General features: G+C 40.4%; 1 protein-coding gene across 1 annotated transcript in view; it reads right to left on the bottom strand.

Moving 5' to 3' along the window:
* The window catches only part of LOC137796321 (copine-9-like), a 130,804-nt gene extending 107,944 nt beyond the window's left edge, over positions 1-22,860 (bottom strand). Inside the window, exons 1-2 of the mRNA XM_068594193.1 lie at positions 22,536-22,860; positions 10,561-10,601 (exon numbers count right to left, since the gene is read on the bottom strand). Of these exons, the coding sequence (XP_068450294.1) occupies positions 10,561-10,601; positions 22,536-22,612 (118 nt within the window). The 5' untranslated portion in view covers positions 22,613-22,860. The remainder of the gene's footprint in view (positions 1-10,560; positions 10,602-22,535) is intronic.
* Between the last annotated feature and the right edge of the window lie 3,804 nt (positions 22,861-26,664).

Genomic DNA, 26,664 nt, shown 5'->3' with positions numbered 1-26,664 from the left:
ATAGCGAGACCAAGTACCTCGGATACACAATTGGCGGGGCCTGGTCAAACCGCTAGAGGCCAAACAGAGGACCATCCAAGACTGGATTGTAACAAAGAGACAAGTGAAGTCTTTTATAGTGCTGGCCAACTACTACAGGCACTTTGTTCCTAACTTTTCTGATTTCATAGCCCCTCTAACAGACCTAACAGCTAAGAGACAACCCTGAATGATGAAGGGGTCCCAGGAGGCAGAGGAGGCCTTCATGAGCCTCAAGAAGGCCTTGTGTTCCAAACAATAATTAGGGCAATAGCCAGCTGTAAATAGAGTCCCAGTTATTGTCAAGTGTCCAGGAGCTGCTGCTCAAAGATTCTCACAGAAGAAAAACAAGAATATCAGAAGGTATTAGCAGGAAAATGCAAACAGAGGCGAGAGCAAGCAGAAAAACGACTGCACAGTAAGAAAGCAGTAAGTAAATAGACCTGTACTTGTATAGCGCTTTTCTAATTTTAACACTACATGACATCATTCACCCTTTCACACACTGATGAGAGGATCTACCATGCAAGGTGCCACATCAGGATTATCAACCATTCATATACACTGTACGCAAAACTACGGAAGCAAATTAGGGTTAAGTGTCTTGCTGGGGACCAAACCACCAATCCTCTGATTGAAGGACAACACTGCTCACCACTTAGTAACAGTTACCCAATGTGACTCAGGACGGACTCCATTCCAATTGCTAGTGGTACATTATATAACATTTCATTTAGCTGGCACTTTTATCCAAAGCGACTTACATTTTGCTCTATACACTGTAGACACAGCAACGGGGAGCAATTCAGGGTTAAGTGTCTTGGTCAAGGACACAACAACAGGAACTAGCGGACCCAGGGCTTTAACCACCGATCCTCTGATTGAAAGACGGGCATGCTAACCACAGAGCCACATCTGTAGAAGACGAAGATGAGTATTTGTTTCTGTCTTGTCGTGTTCGATGCCACGAACGCGCCAGAAAACAATGTAAGTGAAAAGTAAAAAGCAGCATCAAGGCCAGTAAAAGAAGTGGGTCACTTTTTTTTCTTTTTTTTTATCTCTTGTACCTGATTTGTCCTTCAAACTCAGTGCTGACTCATTTTGAGGGCTGCCTGAAAGGAGACAGACAGAACAAAATAACGGGGTGAAAATTTGCACGCACGGCGCTGGAATGAGGGCTTGGCGAATGTGGTCACGGGGAGCATGGTTGGGCTCAGCTGCAGAGGGGAGTGGTTCAGGGAACGATGCCGTTAGCGGCCTGATTAGCTTCAGCTGAAACAAATTGTGTCTTTCCCCCATGTATACTGCAGTTGGGACTATGGACAATCTGCAAAACAGGCAGGATGGCAAACAGACAAGCGAGACACGGCAGGGGCACCGACAAGGCGAGCAAGAGAGTACCCGGTCAATAAAGACATTGAAAAACACTACCCTAGTGTGCTGGTGTCATTGTGCTGAGGGAGACTCACAGTAGTAACTGGAGCACATTACAGCGACAAACAAACATCACATTTCACTATCCCAACCGCTTATCCTCTTCAGTTTCGCCGGGGCGTGGGGCCGATCCCAGCTGACATTGGGCGAAGGCAGGGTTAACACTGGACAGGTGCCAGTTTATCACAGCACCCTACAAGCAATTTAGAGTCGCCAATTAACCAAAGCTTCATGTCTTTGGACTGGTAGAGAGGAAGGTAGAGAACCCAGAGGAAACCCACACTGCCACAAGGATAACGTTCTGCAAGGTGACACCACCGGTGCAGTGCAGCCCAACATCACATCATTTTTGGTCAAATGCCTTGATATTGTGACGATATTGCACAGTTGCTGTTCACTAAATGTTTACACAGATTTTTGATAAATAATCATCAGTTGTGTGAATATAATCTCAAAGTGGGTAAAGGCAAATAATAGATAAGCTAGAACAGCCTATAAGGTCAGAACATGATATCACTTTACTGTAATGCCGCCTTAAAAACCTGAAAAAGACAACAATTATGCCATAGAACAACATCCCGAATCTGAGACGATGTCTACACTCATATCACGATATTGATATAATATGGATGTATTTCCCAGCCCTACCGGATGAATGCTCATTTTATTTCATCCCACTCAGGACGAAAGCCAGATGTTAGTTTTGCTCAGAAGAAATGGGACTCAATTAGGTATACATTTGTACTTGGTGTCTAAGCAATATTCCAGCTCAAGAAATACATTACCTGACGGGACAGAGGGAAGAAGTTAATGCAGCCATGGCCGCTCTGGCACTGGACGGACACAAGTGATGGTTACGTACACGTTACGTCGTCCTGGGGAGCTCTCTGGCGGGTGAAAATAAATGGAGACAAAATGGAGACGTAATATGTGGCGGACATGCAGACAACAGCGGTAGTTGACAAGGGCTGATGTGCAGGTAGCGCATGCTGTTTGGAAGTGCAAATAAAAAAGGTATGTTTGTTTGGTTTTCTTTGGTGAATAATTGTACATTTTGTTACATGCAGTTTACTTGCACATAAAAAGTCAGAAAGGTCAGTTAATTTTGGAGAGACAAGGCCACAGGTGCCCATTGAAAGAGATACATGTAATTTTATTTTAAGACCTTAAAATAATCTGGGTCATGGAGGAGGTTTCTGAAAGGAGTCTATATTTCTGTGCTTAACTTCAAAACAGCAGCCTATGAATGTGGTTTGGAGTCTTTTTAAATGTGAAAGCAAATATTTGTGAGATGGAGCTTCAATGTAGGGAGAAACCCATCACGTTGGGCTTTGCCTGGTCAGTGCTGCCCGCCTAAAGGATGTGAGCAGATCAAAAAATCAAATTTCACGGGCATTTCCAACCGAGATAAAGGTACAGCCGAAGCCGACCTCACTCAGCCGGCAGAGACAGTAAACACAAGTTATCCCACACTTGGAGCAGGAACAGTCCAATGGGATGCGTTCCGCAAAGAAAGTCATTGAGTGGCCCCACTTAGAAAGAAGCTAATGTGTCCATGAGTCCCGTCCTCCATCAGTTATGAAATCATAACTCAATTTAACGATTTATTAGAATTCTGGATTTTATTTATATTTAATAACAACCCATCAGTGCTGAGCTCGTAATAAGTTGCAGCTGATATATGAAATGCACTCTCAGGGGGAGCATTTTTTTGTAACTCTCAGAGAGCTAGCAACAAAATCTCTTCACTGCCATTATTTAGTCATCATAAGAGTAACTTCCTGTTTAGAAGGGGTTGTTATTTTTGACCTAACCAGTCAGTAACAGGTGATGACATCTCTTGCCGTGGCCATTTTTAATCAACATGGAGGCTGCGGCGGCCATTTAGCAACCTGTTCTAACTTGTCTTCGCCCACTTTGTAGAACACCAATGTGTGGTAAGAGCCACTCAGCATTGCACACCAGTGCACCCTGATAGTGCTACGAGTGGAAGGTATAGAACACAGGCCACTTATAGGCGGGCCGCAGTCCAGGTCTGGACCCAGAAGTCATATTATCAGGACCTATAACCTGCAACTAAGAAGCCCTGTTTGACTCGGCTGAGACCAACAGTCACGTGACCAAAATTCTGTGAAACTTCCACTGAACTGCAGGCCGCTGAACACAGATCAGAGAGGAGAGGTTGTAAGAAGAGTTTAATATTTACTTAATATTTAAGAAGAGCCAACATTTTGTCTCCAATATTGGTAACACTTGTGGTAACAATAAATTACATTGTTTGCCTTTTTTTGTTAAATATATGGTCAAACAAATTAAACTTGTGTTTTTGTTCTCATGATTTATGGCATATTTTTATGGCGTGTTAGACAGCAGAAAAGACATTGAAATTATCCCTTCTTCTAGCCATGTATTGTTTCCAGAGAGATGTAGAACTTATTTATTTCATTAAAAATAAAGCAGAGAGTACAATTTAACGAGCAAAAAACTGCTATACGCTAATAATAGGGTAAATAACACATTACAAAATAAACTAAATTCAATGTTTGTCTGTTGAGGTTTAGATGTTTCAGATCTGCTATTTGCCGCCAGTCAAACAACATGTGATCTCTAACTCGAGTCCCTCAGAACCTGCGCAGTCAATACAGCATAATGGGTCCATTTATTACATCTGAACCGAGTCAAGTATCCACAGGGGTGGTTCACCTCATGACATCAGTACGTATCGACCCAGTTCTGTTGTGGCCGGATGCCTGGGTCAGACGGAGGGGTCTAACCAGGCACATCAAAGAGCTGAGGGGGTATCGTGGCCACAGCGAGTGACTTTCCTCTGTCTTCCCCCATCAATGGGGAGAACGGGTTTGAAGTTCAGGCCCCCCCTGACGCGATCATTACGCTCCATCATAGTCCCACACCTCTGCCCAGCACAACAAGAAAGGTTAATCTATGAGGAAGTGTCAATAAACCATGAAATGCACTCTCAGACGCTAACCATCACTACCTTACTGCGTTCTGTCCAAAATCTGAAGGAAAAACCATTTTGTAGCTGAATATTTAATACACTACAGTAACATGCAAAATCCCCCACATGGTTGTCTACTGATAGTGCCCTTTAACACCTTTAAAATGACATGTAAGAATAATGTTAATCATGAATCTGAGTTTAGATGTTGCAGATAAATCAGATAACTGTCTGAAAAATCTTTCATTTTATGACTGGAATTAAGTTCATGATTGATAAATCAGCACATTAAAAGATATGCTTAATCCTGACTGATAACTGCAGTAGAAAGTCTCCTTTCTGCCTGCCTGTCACTGCTTTGAATTCCATAAAGCTCTATAAAACAATCGTGATAAATGTTCAGTTTATCACAGTTGACATTTCCCTCTTTTCTTTTCTCGCCCTTACACAAGAAGCAACATTTTTGCCAAACGTATGGCTTTGTAGGAGTTTAATCATAATTACTGATTGTTGAACTAGATGAGAAAGCTGGAGTCAGAGAATCTGATCCAGATCTGGAGACACACGTTGGATAAATGGGCTTCTATCACAAAGATGTACGTGTGAGAGTTTTTTGTTGTGAGGCTGTAAAATTATAGCACTGAGGACATACGAAAACACCACACTTTGTGAGATCAAATGAAGTGGTTCATCAAACAAATCTCAATTGTTTTTCCCTGGATGTGTATCTTGTCTAGAGGTGTCATGTCGTCTGCTCAGCTCCCGCAGCTGAGGATTCCGTCCTGCCCCAAACACTAAATCCAGTGTGTTCAGCCAGACGCAGCAGATAAAAACGTTTTCCATTTAGTTTAAACCCAAAGAATCGGCACATTTGCAAGGAGAGAAGACATCTTTTGTACTGGAGTTACTGCACATGGGTGGCTAAGTACTGCGTCAGACAAATATGTGCATGTTGATTTCAAAATTGGTGAAAGATGGAGCAACCAAGAGTAGCGAAAGAGAGAAGCTGAATATAGAGAGATGTTCATGAGAGGCGGTGCATTGTTGACTAAATGTCCGTTATCGTGGACCCGTGAGTTTCGCTATCAAGGCCGAACGACAAACCTATCACATCACCCAAGTCCTCTTTTTCTGTCATCCCATGTCTTTTGCCTCTCTCACTTCCTCCCCCTCCCTCTCCACACCCAATTTGTTTTGACTTGGCTTTTTGTTGTGTCGAGCACAACGCAGCACCAGCTCAAACGGGTTTTGTCGGGTTGTAGTGTGCGACTAATGTTCAAAGAGAATGTCGTTTCTTTTGGTGTGTGTGCTTTAACGCAGAGATCTGAGGCTCCTTCATCTGTGCTACAGAGAAACAGCCGCTGTGGAATACACGACCCGACAGCACTTACACATGTACACACTGGATGTAAAACATCTGAACAACAACACAGGCATGGGTGGGTCCACTGATGACACACACAGACACACGGCAGGGTAATGTATGTGACACACATACAACAGTCATGTTAGGAGCTGTTTTTTACATAGCGTTCAATGTTCAGGTCAACAGATGCTTTTTCAAAAAGCACATCATACGATCCTATATCTCTGAATCATCAATTCATTATTAATCTTTTACTTTATACTAATGTCAGCTATTATTAATAAGTATATACAAATACAGAATCAAATATATATATATATATATATATATATATATATATATATATATATATATATATATATATATATATATACATATATTATTCTTTATTTATCTTCTATCCTACACACACACACACACATCAAACGGAAAAAAACTCACTTGGCCTTGTCTTATTTTGTTAACTGGCCTGAATTCTCTGTTCTTGTTGTCCTCGTTTTGTTCCGTCAGTCTTTTGCATTGCAAAAAAAGATAATTGAAAATAAATAATCTATCAAAAGAGGATTCTGGTATTTCCCAACGTGTGTCTCGTTATCATAACTGGGTCACTCAGCATCTTTCCTGCAGATACTTGGTTTTGACTATTGCAAGACAGGTTTACTCAAACCAATGGCATGGCTTTATAAATGTTGACAAAAAGAGAGAAAAGCCTTTCTGAGCCACAGTGAATGAAGAGAAGAACATGGCGCTGTAAATCATGAGGTTGGAAGGATGCAGACAATACGGTCGGTCTGTTCAGCTTCATTTGAGATCGACAGGAGCAAAGGAGGAAGTCAGCCAACAACTCAGGTGCTATAGGAACGTTCACACAGGGAGGAAGTGGGGTGCATGGAGGGTTCAATAAAACGTCACACTACTGCTCGTTTCCTGTTTCCTACCACATGACTTTAGCACAATCGCTCAATAACCTTGAGGCATGTGATTAGTATTGTAACCATGAAATCGAAGCTCCCTTAACTTTACCCAAGTAGCTTTAACCACCATGTTATCATCATACAGCATAACAAAGTTATTTCTCAACAGGGATGTGCAATGGTTTTGGAAGACTCCAGATAGCCACAACATGTAAAACACTGCTCCGATAATATTGGAGCAAGCTCAGTCAGAAGATTGATCGTTCTGGGAAGTAGTTGATGCCCCTATTCTATTCATATGTTAGCACAATTTTTTTCCTGTAAACTCAGTGACATTGCAAATAAGACGTTTTTTTGCAAGCCAAAATTAGCATCCTAAATAATATCATCTATGGATACACCTTGCTAATAAAGCTAGCTAGGGCTAGCTTCTGACTTTCAGTAGCTTTTCGTACCTGGACCTGCTGGGCCTCGCTCCTCCCTTGCTCCACCTTCTCATCCAAATATGGTCACCGCTGTCTTGAAAAAAGATCTAATCAAGATGACGACGGTAAAATGCTCAATTCAAGAGCCCAATCCCAATCTCCACCCTTACGGATTGATGGACTTTGAGGCGCGTTCCCGTGAAGTCCTTGAGGGTTTGTGGGTGTCCCATTGTCAAATTGTCGAGTGCCTTAGGGTTCTGTGACAGACATTTTGAGCCCTTTATGAACCATTTTTGTAAGTCAACATTAAATGATGACTTTGCCTAGCGGAATTACCCACAATGCATTGCATGCAACGTGAGGTTAAACACAAAGTTCCCAAAGGAAGAATGGAGACGTAAAAAAATAAAAGGTAAACAAAGAGGCACATGGGCATTCAGCCTGATAAAATACCTTTATTAGAGGAATATATATATATATATATATATATATATATATATATATATATATATATATACCGAATACGTGTAAAGTGCATTTTTGGGGGTTTTATATTAAGTTTTATGTTTTTATGTGTGTACACCTCGTCAATATGTGAATGCTAGCATCCACCTGCTTGCATTCTTTAGCTATGCTCAACATTAGCTAGAATTGTCACTACCGAAACACAAACAATCATGTCACTACCGAAACGTTACCATATGTTTTGGTCGTGTAGTAGTTCAATACCATCATTTTGAAGTAAATATGTTGTGTGGACTAAATGGTAAACATGTAGATAATCCTGTTTTTTATATGAAATTGTTCAAGGGATAAAGAACCGTAAGACACCAAAATGTCAAGAGGAATTCCAAAAAGTGGAGTAGAGCGAATACAGACATAGAGTGAGGGATGACCCAGTAAAACACCACAAATATTTAGTAAAGAAAGAAGAAGAAATACAAAACAAGAGGAGGAAGGAAAGCTTAAATGTATCAGAAATTTATCAAAAAAGGGAGTTATGAGTTAAGATTAAGCAATAAGGTTGAGGAAATATGATACAACGTTGCAAACCAAATATTGTGGTCACAACCTTTAACAATGCAGTCACAACCGAAACAGTGGATGTTTTGTAAAAAATAAAGTATATTGAGTTATCAACTAAAATGTTCTGATACTCTTTGGTTTAATGTATGTTCAATTTGATCAATCATCAACTCTGGAATGAGTGTGATCAGTATTATGCATTTTACAAAGAAATATTGTATTTCGATTTTAATGAATTAAATAAATTGAACTTAGAAAATTGGTAAAAAATTCATTTGTATTGATTTGATAATGAAAACCATTCATCAAACATTTAGTTTTGACAAAAATGGGTAAATACATTATTTAAAATGACTTCTTATCTCGTGAGGAAGACGTTCAAATCAGTAAATAAAAAGTATAAAATAAATACACAATTGTGCGCAATATTTTTTAATGTAGTCACGTGATGTTGCAGCAAAGTGCCGACCCATTCATGTTTACACCATCAAGCCCTCACAGACTCTCACACTCAACCACTCAGCAGCTAACGTCAGTAAATCCCTGAGGGTTCATACTTGAGGGTTTAGGGTGGAGATTGGGATTGAGCCAAGGTTTCAAATTGCCTCAAGATACAGTTAACAAAGCCACAGACAAAAAATGTCAACAGATCATAAAACACCGGGTTCAGATAGTATCACAGATTTGAAAGGGGTAAAATACTTACAACTTGTAAAGATGCCCTTATCTTGCTTTTTTGTGTGTCGCTAAAACTAAATGCATATCATTGATGAGCCATGTTAGCGGATATTAAAAAATGTCACCACAGTGCCAAACATACCTATTATATTCCTGTTATTACAACAAAAATGCACCCAACACAATAGATTAGTAAATAAAAGATTGTTTTCTTATTGGTACAAACATCTTGTCATTAGTTTAAAGATTAGAGTACTTTATTATAAACTGTGTATGACCTTTAAGAAGTTTAGGAAGTTAAAAAGGTCATAATTCCCTTTCTAACATCAAGTTTTCATTGGTGTAAAAATCTGTCAATATCTCTGGATTTATTCACATTTCTAAATTTGACATAATTACATTTGCATTGTCTATTAGCTGTTAGCTGTACGTGTAACAGTGTTACTAAATTTCCTCCTTCTCAACCATTTCATGACAGATTCGTTGTTCACACTATAGCATCTTTAGAAAGCATTAATGCCGATAAAATATGCGATTGACAATAAAACTTTAATCTGTGTATTTAATCAGTCATGTATTTAATACATGACTGCAGAGCTGACAACTTTTCAGAAAACCTTGGAGTGAGACTTTGTCGGGAGTGACCAAAGCACGACTAGGTCATGTTTGCACGCTGTGGCACATGACATAGCCTAGAGTTTTTTTTCAACGTGAGAAATACAATGTGTGGCGGGAAAGTGTGACTTAAAACTGAAATGAGTGACAGTTACGCTCAATGTGTGACACTTGAGAGCCTTAATACCTTAGTCTCTCTGCTCCTGAGTTTTTCCCGCGACTGTCTCTGTTTGAAAATCTTCTTCTGTTGCTAACTTCGGGACTCTTCGGGGTAAATAGGATGTCTATGCAGGGAATAGGTCTACAGATGCGCTCCTTAGCGGCATCTATCGTCGGTGAGTTTGAAAAGGAATGAACGCGCCTCGGCCCAAAATCCCAAAAACATTTTGACGTGAGAAAGTGGTTGTGTGGCGTGAGTGCGTGTAAAAAACATGCAAACGTGTGTGTCACACGGCAAAACCTCAAGAGTTGGTAGCTTTGTGACTGCCAAACTTTGAGGAGGAATCTGTTACAATGGTCTGTCACACCGCTATCGTTACACAGTATGAGGATGATGAAAATGATAAACTGTGTGAATGTCGTCTACCCTAAGAACTTGCTGTCTCTCTCCATCTAAATCTCACCAATCAAGAAGCAATTGTGGTTGACAGCTTTTTTGTGTATCATCCTATGTCTTTTGCCAATTCGTTCGCACAACACACACACACACAGCCACTCTGTTGTCCACCACTCACTGCTGTATCCCATACTCTCTCTTAGTGTGTGTGTTTGGCCAGCAATCACCAAGTGTCAATCATCCTCTAGTGGTTAGCTGCACTAATTGGAAACAAACTTGATTGAGAGTCTGCTGATTGACCCCTGGGATGCAGCTCTTCATTCACTGGGCTGCTGTATTGTGTCTGTAAATGCTCCGGGAGTCACCCGCCATGTCAGGGCTCACTGATGCTTGCTGTGCACCGATAAGGTGCGAGACGAGGGATTTAATAATCGCTGCGTGAAATTGAACATGTTCAGCTGAGCGATGTGTTGTATAATGTAAATTGGCATTGGGTATGCTGATATTACAAACATGAAAGCTAAAATTTGATTACAAAATAATGAACGAGAAAATGGCAACAGCCATACCTGGATCTGACTTGGAGAAGGTGTCCATGTCCAACAGGTTTCTGCAATGAAAGGAAAGGGGTCGTTAGAGATCTCAGATTTTTTTACATTTAGTCATATTTAATAAACAGTTCTAGTGTCATTCAGGTATGTTCTGCAGAGCAGTGGTGGCCCATGTCAGTGTGGCTTAATAACTTCATGTCTTCAGTTAAACACAGAATACAGCTTGGATGTTTTTTACTGAGAGATCAACAAGTAATCTCACACTTGACATTCATGTTGCAAGATGTCAAACTGGAGTAAAGTTCTACCTTCCACCACATCAGAAACTGTCTAATGCCGTGTTTACACCAAAACGCTTTTTCGCCTGATTTTACTCGCTCGACTTTATGTGGTTAATTTGCTTTTTTGCCGCCATTTGCAGTAGAAAGGGGGCGGCTACGTTACCCCAAGTTTACCAGCACATAGCCTCACTAGCTAACGCAGGGGTCGGCAACCTAAAATGTTAAAAGAGCCATATTGGAGCCGCAAAAAATTAAAAGCCTTACATAAGCCTTATAATGAAGGCAACACGTTCTGTAAGTGTCTATATTAGCCTACCATCAAAATTACTAAGTAGGCTACAAATACATTATGAGCTTTTATGATTAAATGTTTATTTTCCCTGCAGCGAATCCTGAAGCAACGTAATTTGTAGGAGACAGCTTCTACAAATTACGTTCCCCCGGAATACGCATTTTCAATAACGTTGACTAGAAACATATTTTCTCCCTGATTACGTCTGTCTTTGACGTATTACAAATACGTGTATAAGTATTTGTAATATGTATTACAAATACGTTGCTTATATAATTATTTTAGTTTCATTGTTTATTACAAATATGTTTATAACCGTGTGTTTGTGTTATTGTTTTCTTGCTTCTGAAGACCGCTTGTGAGGCCGATAACGGGGCCGAAGATGCCGGTAACGGCCCCGTCGCACAGGGGTCCGGGCCGGTAACAGCCCCTGTCTCGCCGGGTCCGGTCTTCACTTAGTCGGGTTTGTTGAAAGAAATGTTGACATTTTATATTTTTCTACACATTTTTACATCATTGGAAAACATTAAAATTATAAATATTTCCCTGCATCTTTTTTCTAATTTTATAAATTTTTGAAAAAGCTCTAGGGAGCCACTAAGGCAGCGCTAAAGAGCCGAATGCGGCTTAAAAGCCGCGGGTTGTCGAACCCCGAGCTAACCTAAACTGACACGGTCACGTTCCTGTTTTTATTTCCACTATCGACCATGGAAAATTAAAAAGTCAAGCATCATAATTTCGAAGCGTAGGGCCACTGACCAAGGCGTCTACGAGCTGGAAGTGAGAACATGTTGCTCATTCGCTGGTCAACAATATTAAAGCTGACACTTCAGAGGGTTCTATTACTCGACATTTTGTAGCTGCGTCAGGGGAAATTAATCATATCCCCACACAAACTAACACAAAGCATCACAACGCACAGACATCGAATCATTGCCGGAATCCATCCCCATTTTCTCTTTGCAACTTGACACGTTAGTGAAAATTGACTGTGATGACAAACAGGGTGTTTGATAAAGAGCTAAGGAGCAGTAACTGATCTGCCCTGTGAATCTACTATGCTGGGTGTACACTGTTTCTCTGCCTGTTTTAGTAACTAATTATCAAAGTATGCACATCTTTTAGGTATGCATTTGTTACACTCCACATAAGCATTAGATAGCTGTTTATTGGTGCCGTATTGTCGTTATTAATAGCCTTACAGATGCGTGTCTTCGTATGTGCCATCGACTGCTGCCTGGAACATATAGTAAATCTGCAGGGACCTGGAGACATTTCCTGAGGGCCACGCTGTCAAGTCTGGTTTCTTTTCCCATGCTTGATCACAGCGTCCCTTTTTGCATGTTGCTGTGTCGCTGTTATTTATTCACATCTTATGTGAATAAATAGGAATTTGAATATTAGCATATAATAGAATCCATAAAATAATTCGGCTTTTAATGAAGTTTCAGATTGTTTGGGTTAATTTTTCAATGATTTCACACAAAGTTGACTTGCATTTCTTCTGTATAGGTCTGTATTGTTATGTATTGAGGGATTTATTAGAGGTTGCTTTTTTCAATAGGAGCTCCACTTTGATGAGAGGACAACTCCCCGTCTCCAAAAGCAAGAGGCAATGAACCACCAGAGAGAACAAACTGCATTTGCTGGAATAATTAGCTAAGTCTTTCTTCTGAAAAACTATCACATTTGTTCTTTTGTGTGCTGCACGTTTGCCACAAGGGCAGATAATCAGCATTGAGCTTAACCTCTGTAAGACACTAATCTTACTGAGGTGACAAAGGTTTTTGCTTGTAATGTGGCCTTATGCTTGAGATTGTCAGAACATGATGCGGGGAAAGGGGATGGGGGTGAGGGGGGTGCATTGGGTATCCAATCAGAGCCCTTCCATGCTGTGATTGACATTCTCCCACTGAGAAGTCCTGGCTCGCTGACCTACCTGACATTTCCCTCTAAAAACACTGCTGAAGTCACTTTTTAGTATCACACCACGCCGTTCGGTTATCACATCCATCACAGCTGTAATGCAGCTCTTAAATGCCTTCACGGAAGCACAATGGAGAACACTATAAACTTCTGACACTATCTATAAATATGTGTATTGACACACAGCTCAAAAACACCACAAAATATACATCCATAAATCCCCATAGAAATCATAGAAAATACCCTACTCATAACTGCAGAACTTGCCTGAGAGTCATCCAGTTTCTAGTGGTATGCCCTCTGGTGCAGCCCTCTCCTCAGGGCTAACCAAGTATCCGTAGACCTTCAGACCAGACATTAAGACCTGTGGCAGGAAAAGCCAATTCGTGAATTAAATGTTTATAAATGTCAACAGTGAGCTATCGGGGAATATGGGAGCATCATTGGGTTTATTAACATTGCTGCCCTAATCAATATTGTTATATAATAGATCATGTATAGATATGTAATGTGAAAGAAATAATCCAAATGTAAACGTAACTACTAAATCCAGACTATTATTCAAGTAAGTTACTTTGAGAAGAGTGCAGCCTTGTAAGGAGTCACACCTTAAGTTAAATGGGAACTCAATTAGTTCCAGGATCTCAACCGATCTCTCATATGACCAGCAAGGGGCAACTCCTCTGATTGTGTAGACGTCTATTACAAAAAAATCTACTTCTCTCTTGATTTATTCCCTCAGTAAACATTGTGAACAGGATTTTATGGACTCAATCTCTAGTTTCAGGTCTTCATTTTGTAAATGATGGTCAATTTAGAGTCAAATTATCAATAAAGCAGAGTATGCTTAAGAGCGGGGCTACTGTGATTGACAGAATGCTGCCGCTAACAGAGACATACACGGCATCTCTCAGTCTCTACTCCGTAATCCAAATATGGTAACTTCCGTTCATCTGATGCAAAAAAAACAAGATCGTAACAGCCATATGCCCAAATGGTAACAGCAAAATTGTCGAAATCAAGGCTTTACAGTGGCACTCCACAAACCAAAGTGTGACATCATGATGACTACGTCCACTTCTTATATTCAGTCTATGGTATTAGCCTGTTTACCTGCATCTACATTGAATGCTCATCACAACCAGATTTAAGTTAAAATGCTCTGTCTTGTCTTAAACATCCATTTTAGTCAATTCCAGACATTAAGGAGCTATTTTTATACTTGGTTGCTCGCAGGGGATTGGGGTTAATGGGGGGAGGTCATTTATCTCCTACTGTCTCATTTAAAGTAGTCCATGCCAATGGTGAGCATGGCTGGCTGCAGGGTGCCTCAACGCTTAGCTTCTCTAATAGGATCTTCAGGAGCAGCGCTTGGGCGGAAGGCTGGCTGGCTGTGAGACAGAAGCCAAAAAGCACTGCTTCCTTTAACACCATCCGACTGCCTGTCTCACCCACATAAACACCGGCACATTGTCTGACACAGCCATTTCATCAAAGAGCTCTGATGCAGGCTAATGTGCATATAATAATAATCTTTAATACTGCCTGTAGCCAAATCCAATAAAGGCTTTTAAACACATCCGCATCTTCCTGACACACCAGTCAGTGCGTTTACATGCTGGTAATAATTCGAATCTTGCTTTAGTCGGACTATGCTCTCTCTCGGGGCAACTGCTGTTATCCGAATATACATGGCAGTGAATAAATCGAATCATTGGCCGAATGCATGTCATATCCGATACGACAGGTGGCGCTGTTTTCATTACATGTAGTGGTGATACAGCCATCTCCGCTTGACCTCTTCACTCTTCATAATGGAGAGAACCCCGCTAGCTTCGGTGGTTGTCGGGGAGCTAGCGCAGAGCAAACGGGGAACTAGCAGCAGCGCTAGCTGGCTACATCAGGGAGCTAGCAGAGACACCCACCGAAGGTACTATCGGCTCGTAACCCGACTTTTACGTTTGTTTGTTTCTGCCGGCCGTGACAACTTATCGTCTCTTTCGACTTCCGGGTCACGACCTGGGATGGAGGGAGGGAGGAGGCGGCGGGATCTTGAGCATGCGCACAAACGCATTGTCCAGTTCCGATCCGATTCAGCGTTTACATGCAGCGTTATTCGAATTATCAATCGAATCGAATCGAGTTATCCAGGGGTGTTAATCGGATCGTAGTCGGACCGCAGTTATTCGAATAAAGGTGTTTACATGAACTGGATAATTCGATTTTAGTCGGACTAAGCCAGTTATTCGAATCCATGTAACCGCACTGACTGACACCATATGGTAGGAGTCTGGTTACCCTCCACTAGAACACAACATTATATCTTTTATATTTACATTCCATATAAGAAGTTCAGCATCACTAACGCAATGTGGTTTTACAACCTTGTCTCCTAGAAATTACCATTTCATACAAATAATTTGTATCAGCAAATATGCTCTGAAAATTACCAGAACCAACAGATAGTGACACCCAGATCACATCTTTCATCAGCGTCCCAAGTGAACTTCATTAATGAACTTAGCTTGGCAAGAAACTAATTTAAATGTTCACCAGTGACATATTTAATTTGTTTCTCTACAATATCCGCTTGTGGTATGGTTTTGTTTAAGCGAGGCTGGAAATCTTTCTTGGAAATCTTGCTTCTGAAATCTTTTCTTGGAAATCTTGCTTCTGAAATCTTTTCTTGGAAATCTTGCTTCTGAAATCTTTTCTTGGAAATCTTGCTTCTGAAATCTTTTCTTGGAAATCTTGCTTCCTGTCAGCGGCTAACATTAAAGAGAAGCATGCAGACCAATGGGGACTCTGGTTGCACTAATTCTTTACTTTAATCTATTTACTGCTGTAGCACCTTAACTACATTACACCGAGGATAATATCACTAACATTGGACTTGCATTATGGGGTTTTTGAGTTTGTTTTCCTGAGTAAGCTCAAGGATCTTTGAGTCAAGCTTAGGATACCCTACAACTGTCACACTAAGCAGTAAATCTCCTCAAGTTGTCTATTCTCTATTTTACATAACTGACCTCAGACAAGCATTTGGAATGATTAAGAGTTACAAATTACGGACTCCTTTTAGTAATAAACCCTTTCAGTTAATAATCCAAAAATAACACGTTTGAAAAAACAAAGAATATCCCATGAAATAATATCAAACAAAGCGCCAAACAGCTCTCCCAAGGTGTCTAACTAAGTCCAGCTCCGAGTCCAAGATCACACTCGACTTGCTCACGCAGGGGTGTCAAACAAATTTTAGTTAAGAGATCACATACTGCCCACTTTGATCCCAAGTTGGCCAGACCAGTAAAATTATAGCATAATAACGCATACATAATGACAATATTTACTTATGTTAAATCATTTGTGAAGGTTTTTGTATGATAAACCTTATTCTAAGGTCTTTCTCAAATAAACTAGAAACATGAAGACCAAAAACCCAAACATCAGCCCACTGTTTATCTCTCTGTGCTCGCGACAGATTCCCTCACTTTGTGACACCTTTGTGACTCCATTTTCATGACGTGATCCATTTTTAACGACGAGCAACACAATGCCTTGCGGTGAAAAACACAGTGAAATGTCCAAAGACTTCATCCTTCATTTGCAGGTTGTACTTTCTCCCTGAATTACGTCACAGAGGCTGTTTTTCTCCCGATCATTGATAGTGCACCGTCTATAGCCCTACTGACAGCACGGGTCCAGTCCACTCCGACCCGGTCCGGCGCTTCTAACAGTGTAATTTGCTGTAGAGGTGTCTGTCTTGAATACGAACTCAAGGAACTCCTAAGCCAAAGTGTCATCAATACCACGAATGAATACGGCCAGTTGAGCAACATCTATAAATTCAGTGCTCTCATTAATTGTAACTGAAAATGTTACAAATCACTTTACTTTATGCTTCTTTTGGCTATCCAAATCTGCTGAAAGATTGGAAATCATATTTGTCATTGTTTTCCTCGCTAATGTTGCCAAAATCCTGTCACTTTAAAAAAATTAAAATAATTACATTATTTACTTGAACAGTTATCCGGCGGGTCGAGCTGGACCCCCTGGCGGGCCGTATGTTTGACACCCCTGCGCGATCGTGCATCAGCTGCTTGTCTTGACATTAATATATTCATTCTGTTCTGGCACGTGAATCTTTCCGACACCCCGTTCTTATTCTCATTTCCCTTGTTCACTCGTCTCTTTTCCATTTGAACAGTCACCTTCTTGTCGAGTATCTGAACCCAAATGGGAAAAGCAATCCACCTCATTACCACCTGGAGCGGCTTTGGGCGACAACAGGACGTCTGGGCTGTATGAGAATGAAACCCTTAAAGGAAAAAACAGAGACGGTAGAGAATAGATTGACTGGGACATCGAGTGTGTGGAGACAGACTGATTATTTTTTTCCTTTAGGCAAATCCTCCTCACGTTACAAAACAAGCTGTCCGACTTGGAAATCAAAAAAAGTGAGTTTAAGCATCGGAGTCAAGGAGCAGGAAAACCTTTTCAGATAAAGTAATATATTCACACCCAGATAACCTCCCCTGATGATACACTGACGTTCACGCAATAATAGTGTGGCTACATGAAACACTTTGCATCCAAATGTCAAGTGTCTGTCAAAACACATCGGCTACATCCTCCCAGACAGAGGATGCTGAGAGAAGCGGGGTGGGAGGATGGAGACTACAAGGCGGTGGTTGTTCAGATGAGACATAATATTATCAGAGTTACAATGCACCTTCAAGACTGTTTCTGTCACCGTAGACATTTGTTTCATGTAGAACAGACTCAGCTGGTGACGCACGTTCATCATTCATCGTCAGAGCCATTCGAGTACTACTGTTTGACTTATACTTACTCATTGGTCAGAAGGAGCAGGTCTGTCTGGAATTGGGACTGGGAACGATCAGCCAAACCTTGTGACTGGATGGAATTTGGGACTTGTTTGTATTTTATTCATTTTTTATTTTTTTACAAGGGACAATGCACATCAATCAACATTTCAGTCTATATAAATGTGTATGAGTTAGCTAGAGACCTTTTTCTCATCTGTCGTTCCTGGGCAGGTTATATACAATTCAGTGGCCTTATATCAGTATAATTCAACAGCAAACACTATCGTACAACACTGTACAGCACAATATGACAATGCAATGAGAGTTTGTAACGTCAGTGCCAGAGATGAGGTTGTACAATTACTCGCGATTGCAGGTTTGGTTTTCTTTAAGCCATCCCTTTAATTTTTAGTTTGGAGGTCTACACTTATTTAAGTGTTACCTCATCATATTTAGACCTATCCAGGTTAATATTGTGTCGATATACCATGATCAATGAATTAATGACTAATTTTAAGACCAAATTTGGCTCGTTTTGCAATCAATATGTAACTTTATTAGTAGTAGTAATCAATTAATATTACATTATATTTTCCAATTATAGTTTCTTGTCAGCATCCCTCACATACAACTTGACACAGACACACAAGAAAGCAAAGATCAGATCGTTAAATAGGCTTTTACTCCAACATTTTATGGAAATATTATTGTTAAATGTAATTGGGAGAACATTTAAATCAACGTCGACATAATTACATATTGTTTGTATTGCAGTAGAATCAAATTGGCACCTCAGGTTTAAGATTCTGTATCCTGTAGAAAAAAATAGCAAAACAACAAAAACTTGGATTTTCTACATTGAGCATTGGGCCGAGCGACGCTGTCTCTGGCGCTGAATGGTGCCGAGGAGAGATAGACGGACCACATCGCACCAGATATTGCAAATCTCACAAGATGCTGATGGGACGAACTGACTATGGAGAAGATCGGCCAACTATGATAGAGTATTTGTAATATTCATTCACTTAACCAGCTTCGGCTCAACAGTTAAACATTTCCTGATAAAAGGTAAAGGGAACCATAAAACCCCCCAAGTGTGTCTGCATCTCTCTCTCTCCCTCTCCCTCTCTCTCTCTCTCTCTCTCTCTCTCTCTCTCAGCAGTTAGGGTCCTTCTGGGCCCACTGAGTTAACCCCATTCTGTCAGTGTCAGGGAGCTGAAACATCCCCTCTCTAACCCCTCTGGACTGGCGGGCCCAGGGACACTGAGGACCAGGAACAGCTTGTCACAATCAGCAGCTTCAGCCTCTATTAGCTCATCGACTTGGCCAAGGACTGAGGGGATGCATCGCCAATGAATTCCTGGCCTGACAATAATCTGAGTCAGGTGCACTGCCATGGCAGCACCACTGGAGAGGTCTTGAACTTCAAGCTGCTTTTTTTCTTCTGTAGGAAAGTAATGCAAGCTAAACAAATTATTTAAATATTATGACCTTATAAAATTGGTTTGGTGAATGCGTCAGCAAACTATTGCTATCTACATATCTATCAGACACACAGCAACATTAGCATGTATTTAAGTAGTTGTGATCATTATTTCTGTCCAACCGACAGCAATATTCACAACCCTTTTAGCTCTGTTTTACTCTCTACCACCTACTGACCCTTTGACTGCACCGCTAAGTTCCCCAACTAGCTTTAGTCTGTCTGCTGTTTGATACCGGGCAGGTAGTGTGCAGTGGGGTTATTGCTGCCTGCTGCTGAGAAACCTTTTGTAAAAGGTAAGAAAGACGTTCAAACTGCCGTAGAGCCAAGAGACACTGCAGACTCTGTGAGTCGTTACAAGCAATATCTTTCACATCTTGCGTAACCGTTTGTAGATTCTATACAGGTACAATCCACATCGAGTCTGAGGTAAAAATTATACACCTCTTCAGATTGCCTTTACTTTCGTTTTGGGGGAAACAGCCAGCAATCCAGGCTCTCACGTTGATCATGGCGTTTTGCTTTTTATGCCCCTTAACAAAAACTAAAGTACTGGGCTCATCGAGGTGTCAGAGAGTACTGAGTTTCTCTGGCTGTAGGACCATAAAGTTTTTATTTATTTACATCGTCCATTTGTTGGTATGGTTGACCTCATCCTCTGGTGATGACTTAAATAATTTAATAAATAAAATGCTGGATGAAGAAACTGCCTTGCCCCGGTTATTGTAACGCTCTTTTGTAAAAGAACATGATATATTTCTTGAACACCGCATGAGCCTTGATTACTATGTAATAATGACCACAAATAAAGCTCTTTATTCAAAGTCAATAAAATAGAAATACTTGGATGTAAACTGTCCAGATCATGTACAACATTTCTTGCAAGTGCTGCACTTTGCTGCTGGACTATATATATATATATATATATATATATATATATATATATATATATATATATATATATATATATATATATATATATATATATATATATATATACACACACACACACACACACACACACACACACACACACACTGACCACAGTGGCAGTAACTGCATTTAACCAAATACAGGTATGAGAGGGGTAAGATCAGTGGATCCAAAAGCTCCTTATTTCTATTTTATTGCCAGATGGAGGCAGAGACCTCCACAAGTTGTTCTACTGTATTTAGTTGCGATGAATGGTCCGAGTATTTTTTTGAGGACCTTAAAATGCTTTTGGAGTTCATCACATTTCCAGATGTCCATCTTAAAAAATTACATTCCTATACAATATTTGTTGTACGTCACAAATGAGTTTCAAATGAGTCGGCATGCAGGAAGGAGGTTAGGATGGTGAACCAAGCGTTTTTTTGGCCTAAACCCTATGAAGTAGTTTTCTTTCTTTCACTTCAGATATAGATGTCAGGATTGAACTCCCTTCAGGCGTCGAAAACACCTCCAACAAGGAAACTAATACGTACTGCTGATAATCAACAGATAAAAAATAAAGCCAATCTTCTTTCCCATGACAAATACTACTCTATCCCAGTAAGAACGGGCTTTAATACTTTAACCAAAACATTTTGATCAACTAAAGGTTGTTTTTTTTAGAAGTACTAATACAGTACTAATATGTCATATTGAGACATAACAGAAAACAGGAAGAATTACAAGTGAGTTTGTTGAGATCTGACATATTATGAAAGAAAGAGCCTTCTTTTTAGTGAGATTTGTAAAAAAATAAATAAAAAAAAAACATCTTAAGTTATTTACCTGTCAATTATGCAGTGTACATTGTAGTAATTATTATTATTGTAGTAAAACATTTCTTCAGGACTCTTAAAATATATTAAATTTGAGAAGTCTTTATAAGGGGTTACAACAGGTCTGTGTATAAAACATCTGCTGGATTAGCCACCACGTCCCACCAGGACAGAGGACTTCATCCCAGCTGCCAGCCTTCCTTTTTCTCTTTTACTGCTTTTATTTCCTCTGCTGCATCTCTCATTATATTCTAATTACATTTCAGGAACAAGGTCCCTGAAAGCAGCAGCTCTGCTCAGACCCTCAGCTCCTTTAAATCCAGATTGAATACTTTTCTGATTGCTGCTGCCTTTAATTAAATCAGTTTCAAGGATTTTTTTCTTATCAATTTGTGCACCTCACTACTGCATTTCATTTCTTAAAATACATTGCAACTTTTGTTACATTTTTGTTTTTTTTAGTGTTTTAAATTGTTTGATAATCTAGTTCTGATACTTGTAAGCACTTTGAATGGCATTGTTAAAAATGGGCTACACAAATAAACTTGCCTTCTCTCTCTCTCTCTCTCTCTCTCTCTCTCTCTCTCTCTCTCTCTCTCTCTCTCTCTCTCTCTCTCTCTCTCTCTCTCTCTCTCTCTCTCTCTCTCTCTCTCTCTCTCTCTCTCTCTCACACACACACACACACACACACACACACACACACACACTTTTCACTTCTTAATTAAAATTGTTTTATTAACACTGCGCAAATAATTCCTGTTTAAGCTTCACTGTAGGGGGAGGGACTCCTACATTGCCAGACATTCCGTTATTTATTTTGTATAAAACGTGATCGTTCAAAATGAAAATATCGTTGATTTTTCTATTTGAGCCCTGACAGTTCCCATTCTGCTTCTAAAACGAGTTATAGTAGTTAGACATGACTCCTCTCCCTCATCGGGCCTTTTTAGAATAGCCCTTGTTCACAGCGCACTCGGAGCTCTTTATCTCTGTGTGTCTTTTCTTCATTGTCAGTTGGAACATCTAATATCCACGCACTCATGTGATCTCAGAGTTGCGCTCTCCGGAGCTCTCCACGGCACTCAGAATAAATCCTAGCACTGTTGGTTACTGCAACAACCCCCCCACGCACTTCTATACACCCACTGCGCATGCAAATGCATCCTTTACACACACACACACAAAATAAAGAACAAAAGAAAAGAAGAAAGAGTTGCTCCATGCACGTTAAAGACACACAATGCTGATGAAAAGTGCGAGGAAAAGTCTGAAAATCAATCAAATGTAAGCACAAGCATTTTTTTTTTAAAATCACGACCACCGAACTCAATGAAATACCAAGCATCCCCATATGTGTGAATATGAAAAGATGAACGCTTGACAGGTGTGTGTGGAGAGGAGGAGGAGGTGGGGGGGGGGGGGGGTCAATCTTACCTGCAGGAAACGGTGATTTCAATCTTTGTCGCAGGCACGGCGGAGTTGAGTGGGTCGAAATCCCCTATTGTCGCCATGGCTGATGCTGTTCTTTTCTTTCTTTCTTTCTTTCTTTCTTTTTTTTAAATCACTTCTTCTGAGACGTGGAAGTTCTCACAGCGCGAGTTTGCAGCCGTGGCCGTAACGTGTGTGTTCCATCCACCCGAGAGAACGACGAGAGACGGCGCGCGCATCGACCGGCTCCGGGCTCTGGAGGAGTGGTTGCCTCCGCTGACGGTCGCTGGAGCGCAGCTGAGGGTTAGAAGGCATACCTGAGGATGAGGCAGTTATTCATGGCGAGAGAGAGAGAGAGAGAGAGAGGAGAGAGAGGAGAGAGAGGGAGGGGAGGGGGAGAGAGGCCGAGGGGAGCCAGAAGACCCTCGTTTCTCTCCATCCATCGGCAGGTGGAGGCAGAGATCTCCACAAGTCTAACTTTGGGTCCTGGTATGGGGGGTGATTAGTGCCGAGGGCAAGAGTCAAGTTCAGGTGGACAGGCTTTTTTAAAAAAGGAGACTGTTGCCAAAATAGGGTTATTGTTTGAGGGAAGCACTGGGTGAATGAGCATATGTAGTTCCTTCATTTGAACACAGGGTGGCACATATAGGGAAGTCCCAGGGAATATGAGAACAAATGTGTGTGGATGGGAAGCAAAATAGTTTTTGACAGTCTTGTCAGCTTCTCCTCTCCAGTCTCGTGGTTTCTTGTACTGTGACCAATGTAAGATGACTTGATGCTATGGTGTCAGGATTAAATGTATCAACAAGAGACAGTGCTGGAATGGACAGTTGATTTGTGGCAAGAACACGTGTCCGAACATGCTCTCCCATCCCACCCCTCGTGGCCCCGAGTCTAAAACTGGTTAAGGTTAGAGCCTCTACGGGGACCTTTTGATGTTAATTTGTTTACTGCACTTCCAGGCGTATGAGACAAAAAACACTCAGCTTTTTACCCAGACAGACACCTCTGGTTCTGCCGAGTGAAGCTGATGCGGAAGTATCCTTAAACCTGCATTCTCTCTAATGTCCATCAGCGTGCAACCCCTGTGGTTGTATAGAAGTCTATGAGGAAATGACTATTTCTCACTTGATTCATTTCCTCAATAAACATTGTAAACATGAGTTTGTCGTAACCTCTAGTTTCAAGTCTTCTTCAATACGGCATGATGTTCAATGAGTAAAGCTAAATGAACCGGCTACGTGGAAACAAGACAACCACTCATCCCCTTGAGCTACAGCCGCCCCTCAGTAACTTCAGTTCATTTATTTATACAAAATCGAAGTAGTTTGGTCGCGTTTTATGTTTTGTTTACAACGTAAACTGTTTCAAACTGTTTAAATCTTCTATTGTAATGCATAGGATCTTTTGATAACAGTTAAGTCGTATGGGATTATCAGCATTCATATTTTACATGCCACAATATTGTTAGAACGTTTTAAAGAATGTACCAGTTTTTTTTTTTATTATTCTGTGATTTTAGTCATTATTTTATTAAACATATATAGCCAAACATTAGCATCAAAAGGCTTCATAGGGAAAACATATTGCACCCTGCTCATATCCTGACACCCAATCACTTCAGATTAGGGTAAACTAGAATTAAGGTAAAAAGTAGACATATCTTTTGGCATTTTAGGTGGCTTTTAATCACACTTTCTGGTTTCATTAGTCAAAAGAAGTGGAAGCCCGTCTATATAGTCTATGATTTCAACTCTTCTCTTTTTTGCCCTTGTTTCTAAGTAAGATAACTTCATCCAGGATGAACAAATCAATCATTAAACTGATTTCAATGTCAGGTGGATAGCACGGTAAGCTAGTTAAGGCACATTTGAAGAACCAAACAAACCCCCACAAAAATAGACTTTTGGATTCCAAATCATTTTTACTCAGCCAGCTCGCTTGTTTCCCCTCATGGGCTGCTTCCATCGCATCCCCCTGGGGTCAGCTCCACAACACACACGGTTTCTGACATTAACACAATATCTGGGTCCTGTTATCTGTTTAAGGACCCGGTTATCCAAATTACAATTTGACATTGAGGAATATGAAGTAGAATGAGTGCAAAGAGAAGAATGAGTGCAAAGAGAAGAGGAAAGTGGAGAGGTAAAGTAAAAAAGAGGGAAACGCACAATGAGGAGGAAAACCCTCTGCTGACAAAGTTGGAGCCTGTCGGGCCTCTGGGACGCTGAGCCATTAATCATCCCTTCAACATTTTCCAGGCCTTTACATCTGAACAGTTTATCCACATTCCATAAGCAGCAAAAATAATTTAGGCCCATCAACAGTCGATTAGTAGGATGAATATTTTATGAATCAATAATTCATGAGCTGCTGCAACATTTTAACAGTCACACCTCTGAGGCAGTGGGAAGATGCAGCTTTTTAAATAATCACCAGCTGACTGCGTTCAGGCCAGGTTCCAGCATGCATCTGGCCGTGGAATGACTTTACCTTTAAACTTTAAAAAGGGGTGAAGACAGAATTTATTTAAAAGAAAGCAGGTTCCCTGTCGTCCTATTAAGTTGGGACAATTCATTTTGCTCAGCGGCGTTAAATGTCTTTTAAATTTTAACATCTAGTTATAAACCCGCTTTGTGTAATCACATTACATTTGACATTATAATTGAATTCTCATTTGCCAAACCGTAATTACCGTATCTGTGAAAAAGAGCACTTAGTGTCAGCTTAGAGTCGTACATCATGTGTAAATAGTTAATCCATATCTCCATGGATAACGAATAAATCCAAAGCTACACAGATGACCTGCTAAAGGAAACTCATGCAGCAAGGAAGACATAAGCAAGTCACAAAGATGTTTTTGTTGTTTTATTCACAATTGCCACCTGCTACTCAGTTCATTTTTCATTTGTAGCATGTTGCCTGCCAACAACTAAGAGCAATTAATAACAACAAAAAAGAGTAAAATTACTTTAAAATGCCTCAACTGTACAAAGAAACCTCTTCACACAAAGAAACCTCTTCACACAGAGGAGATCAGGACGAGTGCAATGCAGCATTTTAAAAAGAGATTCTAAAATAAAAATAAAAATCATTTGAGATAAACTTCGAGGATGTCATGCAAAATCAGTGAGTGGAAATAGTGACAACTCTTTAACTTCGGAGGAGAAATGCTTCTCATAATACCTATTTTCAACATTATGAAAATGACAATGTTAACGCCAGCATCCTGTAACGGGTTCATTAACATCTCCAGGCGGACAGAAGAAACAATGCCAAAAAAAGAAAAAAAACCGATATGAAACGTTGACTGAATTAAAACTCCTTTTCAGGAAAGATATGTTCAAAAGAAAGCTTAAACCCCGACAAGGAGATGAGGCCACGCCTGAAAGTCAGTTTGTTCTACTGTCAGTTCTAGAACAGAATGCAAAATGAAACCACATCGACGGCCCATGCAGAGAACTGATACATGCAGCCATGTGAACTAAATGCTCAAAAGGTTTCTGAATGTGTGAATTAAAAAAAAGGATGAAACTCCTGTGGCTTAAAAACAACTCAGCAAATGTGGTTTTGTGGGTAGTTTGGTCAGAAGTTGGAACTACAGGCTACGTTTTGTGCATGATGAAATCCACCAGTCGACCAAGTAGATGAAGCAGAGGTTGAGAGCCGGAAACAAGACAAAGTCGCCTTGGAGATTGCACCGTCCATGAAAATCATTAATGGAGGTCTTTGGGAAATTGTTCTTTGAGTGTGGGAATATGTGAGAAAACATCTCAAATCAGTTTTTATCAAATGTTGCTGTTTCCATTCTGCTTTGCTAATGCTGTACTTCAAATCCACATTAAAATATGTAAATGGTACCACGGCTTCAGTGACTTGATATTGGTGTCAAGCTTCTCAGTGAATAAATCTATTTCCTAAAATTCCAACTAGAATTATTCCAATAAAATCTTCTTCTCTTACAGTCTTTCTATAAGCAGAAATACAAATGTGTTCTCATTATTCTCATCAGGGATGTCAAATAAGACTCAACAGCTTTTATTGCAAAGCTAACGCTGCTAATGCTAATTAATGATTAGCCACAAACACTCCAAGCTCTTAGAACCATTTAAGAAAAAGAAACGCACCCGATACT

The sequence above is a fragment of the Clinocottus analis genome, unplaced genomic scaffold (assembly GCF_023055335.1).
Source record: "Clinocottus analis isolate CAN_PGR_092001 unplaced genomic scaffold, fCliAna1.0.p SCAF_3, whole genome shotgun sequence".
Classification (NCBI taxonomy): domain Eukaryota; kingdom Metazoa; phylum Chordata; class Actinopteri; order Perciformes; family Cottidae; genus Clinocottus; species Clinocottus analis.
Note: the sequence above shows the minus strand (reverse complement) of the source record. Positions and strands in the feature narration are given on the sequence as shown.